General features: G+C 64.3%; 1 protein-coding gene across 1 annotated transcript; it reads right to left on the reverse strand.

The window, feature by feature from the left end:
• Positions 1-1,329: 1,329 nt before the first annotated feature.
• On the reverse strand, positions 1,330-12,764 carry KLF16 (Kruppel like factor 16; the record flags this gene model as incomplete). Its single annotated transcript, XM_032394560.1, has 2 exons — positions 1,330-3,623; positions 12,560-12,764. Coding segments are annotated over 2 exons (507 nt in total), but the record flags the coding sequence as incomplete, so codon positions are not given.
• Position 12,765: the final 1 nt, after the last annotated feature.

The raw sequence follows: 12,765 nt of genomic DNA on the forward strand, positions 1-12,765 counted from the left end.
GACAGAGTGAAGGTCAAGGGTGACCCCAAGGATTTTGGCCTGCCACCTGGAAAGATGGAGGTGCCGATGCCTGAAGGGGAGGTGGGACTGGGCAGCCTGGCGGGGGGAGTGGGCACATCGAGGGTCCGAGTGGAGGTCCGACCAGGGAGCGTCGTCGGCACATAAGGGGACGTGAGCGTACAAGGAGCAAAGCGAGAGGGGGCCCTGAGCCCGGGGTGCGAGCGATCCGGGAGGGTCAGGGGTCCCCGAGGCCTCACGACCAGGGAGCGTCCCCAAGGCAGGAGGGGACATCTCGAACAGTTCAGAGCACGTGGGATGGTGTCCAAGAGAGACAGGCGGGAGGGGCTGCGTGCGTGGACCCCGAATTCCAGGGACTCTGCCCAAAGGGGCAGAAAAGCCAGCTGGAGCCGGAGGGGGACAGTGGGATGGGGGTCCAAGGAGCAATGTCTGCGAGCCTGCGGGGCAGAAGCCAGTAGAAAGGGGACAAAGTGAAGCAGGGGCTAGGGGGATGCAACAGGGAGGCCGTCCTCGAGTAAGGACGAGGGCCCCCTGCCCAGCTTGTGGGCGACCTGCGCGGCCGCAGGGGCAGGACCCCGGGGAGGGCTCGGCGGGAGCCGGCGGTGCAGTGCCAGGGGCGGCCACCAGATGGCGGGGCCTTCGCCTTCCCCGGGGCGGAATCGGGGAAGCCCCTGGGGAGGGTCTGTGCGCCCCCACCGGAGCCACACCCGCCTTCGGGGCTCTGGAGACCGCGGGAATCTGGGCATCTATTTCCTAGGAAAGGGGTTCAAGACCCTCACCAACTCCTCAATGCTCCCGGGGCCGCTGAGCCCTCCTCCCGAAGCGGCTCCCCCGCCCGGTCCCCTCCAATCGGCAGCTGGCGGACGGCAGGCGTGCGATACGTGAGCAGACCCGCTGGGCACGCGAGCCCGGCGCGGCGCGGGGACAGCGGGGCCCGGGGACCCTCTGGGGACGAGCGCTGTCACGCCCACCAGCAGCCCCAGGGGCACGGCCACCCCCAGCTCCCGGAGCCGGAAGGGGGCGGGCGCCGGACGCCCCCGGGCGCCGTGTCACCGCGCCTCCGTTGCCGGGTAACGGAGCGGGAAGGAGGGGGCGCAGCTGCGCGAGGCGTGCGTGACGCGGGGCGGCAGCCCCCTCCCCAGGCCGTAGGGCTGAGGGCGCGTTGTCTCGTGTCCCAGCTAGTGGGGTCTTTTCAGGGCCCCCAGCAGGAGGCTGGTGACCTGGGGGCTACACTGTTGAGTGGGACACGGGCACTCGGCTGGCCGGCTGGAGGCCAGAGGTGGGAAAAACCACACAGGCACCAGAGTCGGGTTTAAAAAAGGGCTTGTTTAATTAAATACAAGGAAGAGGCCAGGCAGGACAGGGGGAAGTGGGGGCGCCCCCTGAAAGCACAAGTCCCTCGGGGCCCTCCCCCCTTACCCCATCCTTGAGATGCCACAGCTAAGTGGCTGGAACCAGGTCCCAATGACCTCGAGCTCCTTGGGGGAGGAGGGGCACAGGTCTCTCCAGGCCCCTGGACACTGGGGAGGGGCCAGGGAGGAGTCCTCAGCTTCCTGGGCCCTCAGACCCACAGTCCACCTCCTGTGGAGAGGCACCAGCCAGGGATGGGACAATCAAGAGGACGTCCATAAAGACACAGGGGAAAATGGGACCCCAGCCTGCCCCCACAGACTAAGGCATTTCACCAACACTGCTGGAAAGGAGGGTTTAGGGTACAGATGGACCAGCCCGGCAAGGATCTGCCCAGAGGCTGAGCGAGAATACCCTTCCCAGTCCAGCTCCAAAAGGGCTTCCCTGGCCTCCTCCCCAGGACCCCCAGGACCCATCCCTGGATCCTGCCAGGCCGGGTCTGGTCCACAACAACGCCATCCAAAACCCCAGCCCCCGATGGGGAGACAGGAAGGTTCTGGAACACACATAGGTGTCACAAACCTCCTGCAGCCAACAGTGGGACACAGGTCCTTTCAGGGTCTTGGGACAGGGAGCCTGGGTCCTCTCCCATTCTAGGGCGGGGGTCCTCAGTCCCTGTCCAAAATGAAACCCAACCAAAGCCACAGCGGGAATACGCCAGGAGAGCACACAGCACCTACCCCTCCCTACCCTAAGTTCAGATCACGCAGACCTTCCCCCAACACCCACACCCCCTGAGGACAACGGACCACCCATGGGGCCCAGGTCAAGAAAGGGATTGGTGCCTGAAAAAATATTCTACCCGGTCCAAAAAAACGAGCTATCCCATGGGGTGCAGGCGTCAGCCCTCATGCTTCCTGCCCTCGCAAGCAGGACTCCAACCTCTGGTCCAGGGGCCATGTGACCAGGGGTACCTGCCGGGAAGAAGGGCTGGTGGCAGGATGGAGCCGGCCCCCACACCTCCACCTGCAGGGAAGGGGTGCCTTATGCTCAATGGCTGTCATGGTCCCAAACAGGAGGGACTGACTGATTGTCACACGATGCTGTGGAAGGCCAAAGTTGGGGACTCGACTGACCGGAGCAGTCCTCACTCACACACTCACACACCCACCCAGAGAGGGGCAGCTCACTGCCCCCCTCCTTCCCACCAGCAGAGACAGAGGAAAATAAATAAGGAGGCCTTTGCCCCAACTGCAGCCTGTTACCCACCTCCCCTCCATGTGAGTCAAAATGTTCTTTGGAAGAACCCGTTTCTCTCCCTCCCTATCCCAGTCTTAGGAGCAAAACCTGGACCCTACTGCCTTCCCCCCTCCCTGCCTCCCCCCTTTCCACCCTGCCCCCACTGCTGGGGAGCTGGATGGCAGGGCAGAACCTGTGGACACCTGAGATTGAGTACCCGGATGGGGGCGGCTGGGGCCGCACCCCAGTTCCCTGAACATCTCCAATGGCTTTCAGTGGGGTGAGGGGCCCCGGGCAGGGGGGGGGGGGGGGGGGGGGGGGACCCCTGGTTCATCTATGGCTCTTTGCACACATCATCCCAACCTGGAGAGGGGGGCTGGGGGGGCAGAGTCTGAGCACTGGTCAGGTGCCCCTTTCCTGGGCCGCTCCCCCCAGATCCACCCTCTCCAAAGCAGGGAGGTGGCCATGCGGGTAGGGGAGCGCCTGCTGGCCGCCCACCTGGGGTTCCTGTTTAACACATGGGAAGAGAGTTATCCAACATGGCTATTTACAGACGCGGGCCCCAGCCACCCCTCCCAAGGGCCACCCCCGGTCCAGTGTCGGGGACGCTGGCTGTCGTCCGTGGCCCGCCCCTGGCTGCCGACAGCAGGCGTTTTGCTGGTGCTCCATGCCCAGGCCCAGCAGGGGTGCGGCAGGGTGGGCTGGACTAGGGCCCTACAGGCCAGAGGGGGCCGGGCTGGGCGCGGGGCTGGGCGCGGGGCTGCCCGCCAGACTGCAGGGCAGCGAGTCGCTGGGCGAGGTGCTGCGGGCGCCCGGGCGCCGGAGCAGTTCCGGGCGGAAGCCGGGGTGGCGGCGCGCGTGCTTGGTCAGGTGGTCGCTCCGGGTGAAGCGCTTGGAGCAGAGCGGGCAGGGAAAGCGCTTCTCGCCGGTGTGCGTCCGGTGGTGGCGGGCCAGCTCGTCGGAGCGCGCGAACTTCTTGTCGCAGCCCGGCCAGTCGCAGGCAAAGGGGCGTTCGCCTGGGCACAGGGGACAGAGGACAGACAGACAGTCAGCGCTGGGGGACACCCACAGGATCCTGGCCATTGGTCTCCCCACCCGCCCACCTGGTTCTAGAGGCGGGATTCTGGGTGTGAATTTAAAACGTGTAAATGTGCAAAGAACACCCCCACTCATTTCACGAAGCCCCTAATGAACGCTCCTGCCCTTTATTTCCTAGGAACTTGTAGTAATTCCAGCAGCAGTTTCCGTGGGTTAAAAGTAGAACCCGCAGAGGCTGAGCTCTACCAGGCCCGCCCCCACTCCCCCGGCACAGCCTCAGAGACAGATCTCCTGGTGTACAGAACACACACACACACACACACACACACGCATGCACGCGCGCGCGCCCGCTCCCAAGGCATGCTGGGCTTTGCAGGGGCTTCTCCCTATGCAAATGGGTCCTGTCCCCACCTCCGCTGGGGGGGGGACATACCAGAGGCTCCCAGGTGCTCGCGACCCCAGTAACCCTCACCTTTTGAAAATGACCATCCGGGGCGCAAAGTCGGTGTTGTGTGGGGTGGTGTCTGGGCAGATTCCCATGCCTGGTCCACCCACCTACCCTTGTGGCCCCTCTAGAGGGAGAGGGACATGTGAAGGGCCCCCCAGGGCCACCTGCAGCCCCACAGCCCGGCAGAGGGTGGGGAAGGGCACGAGGCCCTGGCAGAGACGGCCCCGCCGCAGGTCACAGCGCCGCCGGGAAGGAGAGGGCCTGGAGGTCGTGGCCACCGGCCTCACCCCGCCCCCGTGGAACGGACGGGGAGGGGAGGGGAGGGGCGGGCCGCCACCCGGCAACTTCCTCCGCAGACCCCTCCCACCTCCCAGGCTGGCCTCGCCCATCCTGCCCCGACCAGCCGCCGCCAGCCCCAAGCGCCCGTCCGCACCCACCCCTCCGGTCTGGGGTGTCGGCCCCAGAACGGTTCAGCCCGACCCCCAGCGAGCATGGTCAGCATCTCCCGGGAGCGCCGAGGGCCCCACCTTTAGGCTGGGTCCACCGTGGATCCCCGCCACGCCAAGGGGCCGTGAGGATCCCGGAGCTTGCACCCCTGCGCCCTGCGCCGGGTACCTGGGACCCTGGACTCCCAGCCCTTGTTTCGTCCAGGAGTTCTGGAGGGTGCGTGTGTGGTGGGGGTGTGGATAGAATGTGGGCACGTGGGCCGTGGCGCCCACACCCCTGTGACACCCTCTGTGGCACTGGATGGAGCTCCGGGTACAAAGGGAGAGGGCTGGCCTCGGGGGCAGCCACGGCGGGGTCAGGGTGGTCACCTCCTGGGTTACACACCGGGCCCAGGCTGGGCACTGTGGTGATTCAGGCTGACCCTGTGTCGGGGAACACACCCAAAGAGGGGTGCATGGCCTGGGGTCTGAGAAAGGCCCCCCAAACAGGACCGACGGTGGCCCAGTGCAGAGGAGAGGTAACCAGGAGCCGGCAGGAAGGACCACGGGACAGGCGTGTGGCTGTGGGGGGAGCCAGGAACATCTCTGCTCTGAAAGCTAAGGGACTGTCCTGGGGTGAAGGGCTGGGAGGAGGTAGGAGTCAGGAGAGGCAGAGGGGGCTCCTGCCATCACCCATGGCCCAGGAGAGAGCTAGACTAAAACCTCCCCTCCCCCATCCCTTCTTGCCGGCCACCCCCAAAACCAAAGGAGGAGGTGGGTCCAGCAAGCCCCCCCATGAAGATTTCTTGTGGGTTTCCCACAGCTGCAGGCGGGCATGCCCCGGAAGGCTGTGAATCCAGGTGTGCCAGAGTCACCTACCCGGGGGGAGGGGGTACACATCTGTACCCCAGACCTCGCAGACCGCAAATCTCTGGGGCTGCACCCCTCCCTGGAACAATCCCAAAGGCAGGGGGAGGGATCTCAGCAGAGACATCCTCTACAGAACCACGGAGCTCAAAACAGCCTGGGAAAGGACCCCCGCCCCACCCGGACGGTGGAGTGCTTGGATGTGACAGGCCCCCAGGGTTGCAGTCTGGGGGCAGGGAGTCCGGTTTGGGGGGCGGGGCTGCTGGCTCTAGGCCAGACCCGGTGCCTGGGGGAGCGATGCCCCTCCGAGGGGCATGCAGTCCTGTCGCCATCTTGCAGGGCGCAGGCGGGGAAAAGCAGAAGGGAAGGGGGGGCCATCCCGCTGCTGGCGCGCCCCGCAGTTGGCTCACTTCCCCATTTCGGGCGGTGGCGGGACTGGTACCCGCCTCCCAGCCTCCCCTCCTCCCCGCAGTTCCACTTTGCAATAAGCAGGTTGCAAGAGCGGTGCCAGCGCGCACTGGGGCAGGGCGCGTGCTGCCGCCGGGAACACAGCTGCCGCACGTAGCTCGTAGCTCGGTGGCGGCAGGGACATCCACAGCCCAGCCGGCCTCGCTCACGTGGTCCCGCTCCCGCTAGGGCGGGGGCGGCGGAAGGGGGGGGGGGTTGGGGTCGACTTGCCGGCTCCGTGCCGGCCAGCCCCGCCCCACACCCAGTTGCTGGGGAGCTCACGTGCACACGTGGGTGGCGGGGACTCGGGTGCGCAGGCTTCCCGCCCCCACAACGATGGGCGAATGCCGGCAAGACAGCAGGCCCTGCCAGCCTCCCGCGGTCCACTAGCCAGGGTGGGGGGCGCTTAGCCGCTGCCGGCCGCTCCAGAGCGGACTGGACCCCGGGCGGGAGAAGATGTGGTGGGCGGGGAGCCGGTGGACATGACCTTTTGACTTGGGCCGGGCTGGGGTGACCTGGGGACAGTTGGAGTCACCACAGTGTCATGCTGGCTCAGAAAAATGGAGGCCAAGAGGTCCTGGAGACCCGATAGAGGGTAATGTGAAGATGGTGCCTGGGCCAAGACAGCTTGGCCGCCTGGACTTCATGGGACAGGGGCCAAAGCCCGGGGCTCTGACAACTAACCTTCACCATGACCTCCTGAGTCATCCCTGGGGTAGGGACAGAGGTGTGTCGGGCAGCTGACCCTTGCACAAATGCCCACCCACTGGGTATAGGCAGGGGGGAGGGGCCCAGGTGACGGAGAATTCCTGGAGAGCTAGGGAAGGCTGGGCTGCAGCCCATGGCAGGGAGCGCCAGGGGCTTCCCGGAGACGCCCCGAGTAGTCCAGAAAGAAGCCAAATGGGGCGCTTGGGTGGCTCAGTCGTTGAGCGTCTGCCTTCGGCTCAGGTCATGGTCCCAGGGTCCTGGGATTGAGCCCCGCATCGGGCTCCCTGCTCCGCAGGAAGCCTGCTTCTCCCTCTCCCACTCCCCCTGTGTTCCCTCTCTCACTGTGTCTCTCTCTGTCAAATAAATAAATAGAATCTTTAAAAAAAAAAAAAAAAGCCAAAGAACAGTTGTGAAGGTGCAGCAGAAAAGGGGAGAGGTTGAAGGTGAGGTCTGGAAAGCAGGGCATGGGGTCCACCTCCAGCTGGCTACTCTGATGGCTTTACAAAGTCCGCTGCCTATGGGAAGGTCCACTAGTCTGATTTTATTTCTTAGTTTTGAAGTAATCTCCACACCCATTGTGGGGCTCGAACTCACAACCCTGAGATCAAGAGTCACATGCTCCATCGACTGAGCCAGCCAGGCGGCCCCGTGCTGTGATTTTAAATACCCCCCTGGGCCCTGCCCCTCCAAACCCAAGGCTTACCACCTACCCACCCCCACATCCCCCACTCCTCCTGTAGGTTTCCCCGTTCAACTGCTCTGTTGTTGCCACCAGAGCTTAGACAGGCATCTCCTGGCCATCTCCATCCCTCATCTTGGCCTGCTTGGCACCTGGCAGCAAATCCCATCCCTAACCCCTTCAGAATATCTCCAGACCCAGCTCTTGCCTGGACTAGTGCAGTAGCCCATCAGCTTGTGGCTGAGCCACCCAGTCTGTGCTCTGCCCTACAACCTCCCAGAGCTACTCCCTGACCCAAGATCAAAGCTGAAAGAGTTTACCTTGACCCCTCACCCTCCCTCGACTTCTCTGCAGCCCCACTCACTAATCCTCACCCACCATGTTCCCGCTGCCTGGAATCTCTCCCCACGTCACTCTGCCCTTTCCCTGTATACCGTCACCCCTAATATTGGCTTCTCCTTACCTAACTGGTGCACTCCACTGTCCCCTTTCTCGGCTTCTCTATCCTTGTGCTTAGCATCTCCTAGGTGTGAGATCTGCCCCCTCACCTGACCGTCAAGCTGCCGGCACAGGCCCCACATACATGCCGTGCACACTTCATACTCTGCGGGGAGACCACGGGTCCGGAGAGTCAGGCTCAGGCTGCGGGCTGCAGCAGCAGCTAATGGTGTGTTCGTCACCTTGTCCACCCCCCACCCGCCCAGGGAGGTGCTATCACTACCATTTATTTAAAAGGCCGGCCCCCCGCAGCCCCACATCCCTCCTTCCTCCCTGAAGACCCACACTGCTGTGGCTCGCTTCCCACCCAGACTGGCCCGTTTGGCCCGGGGGCTCTTCGTGCCTGGGGGTGAGGGGTAACAACTCTCACAGCCTCCCCTCCCCACAGCATGTGTCATCGGGAGCCCTGCTGTTCTGGAAGAGCACTGGGCGAGGGTTAAAGTCAGGGCGGCCCCCACTCCCCGCCCTCCCTCCGAGGGAGGCCAGCTCCTTGCACTGGTATCATCTGCCAGCTCCCGGGCCATCTGGGCCACCTTTATCAGGGAGCCTGGGTGGCGGGTGGTTATCACCCCCCACAATGTTGGGGGACCTCCCCCACTGCCTGGTCACAGCACCAGCACCTGAAGCCAGTTCCAGCAGCTCTCCCCCCTGTGGGACGGGGGAGCCAGGTGGAGCTCACTGGCCACTCCCGCCCCCCTCAGGCTTGGCATTGCCCTACCCTGCCCCCCATAAGCCACCAGTCTCCTGACAGCCCCCCACCCCCATCCTCAGAGGAGCTCACGGCTCTGCCTGGGGAAGGGGGGGAAGCTCTGCTGTCCTCTCGGCCCTGGGAGGGTGGTGGCTACTTCCCCTCTGGGCCTCAGTTTCCCCATGTGCCTCTCCCCTGGGGGCCTCTTCAGCCAAGAATACCACCACCCCCACCCTGCCCCCTTGGGCTACTCAGAAAAACTAGGGTTCACCCTAGCCACCTCCTACTCTCTGTGTCCCGGGGCTTCTCACTTGCACCCAGTCTGTGGGCTGGCCCACCCCTCGCTCCCATGCGGGCAGCCTGCCCTCCTCAACCCCTCTCGCGGGACCCTAATCCCTGCTCCATAAACGGATTTTCCTCTGCAAAGCCGGGCCTGCCTTCCTGCCCACTCTCCACCCTGCCCTTGGGATTAAATGGAACCCTTCACCTGCCCTGACCCCCACCTCACACCTCCACCTCATCCTCAAAACTCACACCCCAAGTCCCTTGTCCCCATCCCCTGCAGCCAGGGTGCGGTCCCCTCTCCTGGGACACACCCCTTCCTGCCCCACAGGACCCCATGGTGTCAGCTGAGGGGCCTCTTCCTCCATCACTGCTGCTGTCACCCCTCTCCCAAGGGTCCAGGGTGTCAGAGCACAGGGACTGGGATGTCCCCACAGTACCCTGCACACGCTAGATGCTCACTAATATTCCTCAAACTTTTTTTTTTTAAAAGATATTTATTTGACAGTGAGAGACACAGTGAGAGAGGGAACACAAGCAGGGGGAGTGGGAGAGGGAGAAGCAGGCTTCCCGCCGAGCAGGGAGCCCGATGCGGGGCTCGATCCCAGGACCCTGGGATCATGACCTGAACCGAAGGCAGACGCCCAACGACCGAGCCACCCAGGTGCCCCTAATATTCCTCAAACTTAAGGGGACAGGATTTTAGAGTAAAACTGGGGTTCTCACCTGGGGGTGATCCTGCAACTCCCCCAGGGGACACGTGTCACTGTCACAACTGGGGATGTTTCTGGCATCGAGTGGGTACGACCAGGGATGCTGCTGAAACCCCCACGGTGCCCAGGACACCCCCAGAGAATGGTGTCCGCGGTGCCCTGGGGAAGGGCCTAGAAGCTCCACTTCTGGATCTGAGCTCCCTCTTGCCAGGAAGGAGCCCGAGACCCCAGCAGGGGCACAGCTCACCGCCTGCTCGGCACCAGGGACTCTGGGGCAGGGGAACAGTCCGGATATGGAGGCTGGGAGAGCAAGGAGTAGACAGCCAGTCTCTCCTCCCGCCCCCGCCCCATCTCTCCTCTCACTCTCCGTATCCATAGCAACGGCGTCAACTTCTCCTGAAGCTTCCAAAGTCCTTCCCCACCCCACACAGGAGAGCTCCATGCTGGGGCTGTAGGCCAGACCCAGGGGACCACGGGACAGCCCTGCCCCTGCAGCTGGGTGGCCCTCCCAGCCTCACCACCCCCTATGCCCAGCGGAGCAGGGATGATGGGGGTACCACACTCAACTCTGGCCAGGATCCTGCTCCGTGCCTCAGTCTGCTTCTCTGTAAAATGGAGCTAGGCTGGGATTGGGATTCTCTTTACAGGGAGGAAGACTGATCCTCAGGCAAAGCAGGGGAAGGCGGGATTCTCTCCCAAAGGCCCTCTGGGAATGGCCCAGCTGACTTGTAATTACTATTCCTCATCACATCTGTCCCCAGGCCCATCCCTGGCAAAGGGCAACACCAAGCTAGCCTTGGTTGGGACAGCCGGGGCAAGCCTGGCTTCCCCACCCCCAAGCCAGGCATAACAGCGGCGTCGCCCTCTACTAGGAGCCAGGAAAGCTAAAGGCCTCTCTCTGCACAGCCACTAAGCTGGGCTTTGTGGTCCGGGGCGGGGGGGCACGGAGACACACTGAACAAGCAGTCTCAAGCACACAGGTGTCCGAAACCCTCGGGAGACAGAACACCAAGGGTGCCTAAGCCAGGGATTTCCAATCTCAGGAGCCGTCGGTCCGTCCAGGAGCTGTGCCCTCTGGGTTCCCAGGCCATATTATAAGGAGGGCTTTGAGACAGGACACCCAGAGTCACAGCTCCCACTGGAGCTAGGGATCCATCAGGGATGGCACCCTGCCCGGCCCCACCCACTACTCGCACCCTTCACTGGGACACTCCCCCTGACCCTGGCTGGGCCTTGTGAACCTAAATTTCTCATTTAAAACGTGGATGGCAATACTGACATCCTGCTGTGCCCCCCGCCCCCTGCCGGCCTAGAGAGGCGGCCACCACTGCTTGGGGGCATATGGAGGCTCCGAAGGACTCCAGGATGCCCTGGAGACTGTCTCTTGGGACCTGTGGTGGGAGGTGGCCTGGCTGCCCCCTTCAACTGACCCAGAAAAGAAGAAAAACCAAATCAGTACACTGGGGGGGTCCAAAAGGCCCTTGGGGCCTCACCATCCAACAGTGACCTAGGGCTGGTGACAGGACAGGTGTAGGAGCACAAGAGTGGGAGAAACGGGGTCCCTCTCTGGACAATCTCTCCACTACAGCACTCCTGCTGTTCAGACAGGCAAACTCACTTAGAATGAGCCAGGGACCTGCTCAGACCCCAGCTCCACACCCAGAGCGGAATCTCCCCTCTGGTCCCCAGAGAGGCGCCTCTCCATCTTCATGGACCCCAGACGTCCTGCCCACAGACCCGCAGACCTCACTGCCTTCATATGTGGGTAACACCTAGTGGCTGCTCAGGGAAGGACGGTGGCCCCAGGAGGAAATGCAGACCCCACCCCAAGTCGGCCCTGGCTGCATATCCTGTCTTGTGCTCACAAGTGGGGCAGAGCCTCTAGGTCCCCGTGAACAGGGATGGGGACTGCGCGCAGGAGACGGACAGCGCGAAGAGCAGGGAGGAGGGTGCCTGGAATTGGAGGCCCTGCAAGGGGCCTGGGGCTGCCCACATGGGATCCCCACCACACCACTAGGGCCAGCCCTGCTTTCTCACACTCTCTCCACAACAGGAGTGTGTCCACAGCGCCACGGCTGCACGTGACCCCCCCCAATGACCCTCAGAAGGCAGAACTCCTCACGCCCTTTCCACAGATGAAACACTGAACCCCAGCATAGGTCACGGGCTAGAAAGTGGCAGAGCCGGAATCCAAGGGGCCCCCCCCCCCCGGTCCCCCCACCCCCCCCCCCCCCCCCGCTCCCCTGCCCTTCCCCAAGGGAAGACCACCCTCAATACTCAAGCCCAGGCCAGCCAGCAAGACCCACCTTCCCCTGACCCCCAACCCAAACCCCAGCTTGGAGAGCATTCTGGGGGCGGTACCCCGAGGGGGACGAGGGAGGGGGTGACAGTGTAAGGGTGACTGTGCCCCCGCCTGATTCCCCTAGCCATCCCCTCACCCCCAGCTGGGCACTGAGAGATGACAAGTGTCACTGACCTCCCCCCAACCCTGCCCCCTAACGCGGTGAGGAGACCTGACTCCCTCGAAGGGCCCCTCTCAAATCCGCCCCCCACTCCCGCATCCAGACTCAGGCCTCGACCCGCACTCTCAGCCCCGCCCTCCGCCTTATTAAAACTCATATGGAAAAAAAAAATGTGTGGGGCGCCTCCCACCCCGGCCCCCGCGCCAGGCGCTCTGCTGCCCTCTGGGGTGAATTGTCGCTGCCACCCCGGAGGCGGCGACGCGGCTCCTCCTCCCTCTCTACAAATAGGGAAACTGAGGCAGGAGAAGGGAAGACAGAACCATCTCAGAGCTGCGTGCGCCAACCACGGCATCCACTCCCCAGACACGAACGCGACAGGAAATAAAAGGGAAACGAAGCCGAGGGGGGAGGGGACGGTCCGGGAGCCCCGATTCCGCCCACGGACCCCGTCGCGCCGCGCGCCCCGCGAGCGCCTGCAGCCACCACCGTCTCGCCCGCCAACCGCGCGCCGCCCGACCGCGTGGCCGCCACGCCCCCTGCGCGCGCCCCACCCACCGAGGCCCCGCCCTCCCGGCCGGCGCGGCGGCGGCCCGGGCGCGCCCCCCTCCCCGCCCCCCACGCGCCACGCAGTTTTGGGGTCCCGGAGGGGGAAGGGGCGCAGGAGACCGCGCGCGCGGGCCAGGAGAACGGGGCTCACCTGTGTGTGTCCGCAGGTGCGACTTGAGGTGTGAGGACTTGTAGTACGCCTTGGCGCAGCCTGGGAAGGGACAGCGGTGGCTCTTGGCGGCGGCGGGCGCGGCGCCGGGGGCGCGGCCAGAGGACGGGGACGAGGTGGCCGAGGAGGAGGAGGCAGGCGAGGCGCCCCCCGGGGCGGCGCCGGGCCCGCTGCGCAGGTCGGCCAGG

This window comes from Phoca vitulina, unplaced genomic scaffold, assembly GCF_004348235.1.
Source record: "Phoca vitulina isolate PV1807 unplaced genomic scaffold, GSC_HSeal_1.0 scaffold81, whole genome shotgun sequence".
In the NCBI taxonomy this organism is placed as follows: Eukaryota; Metazoa; Chordata; class Mammalia; order Carnivora; family Phocidae; genus Phoca; species Phoca vitulina.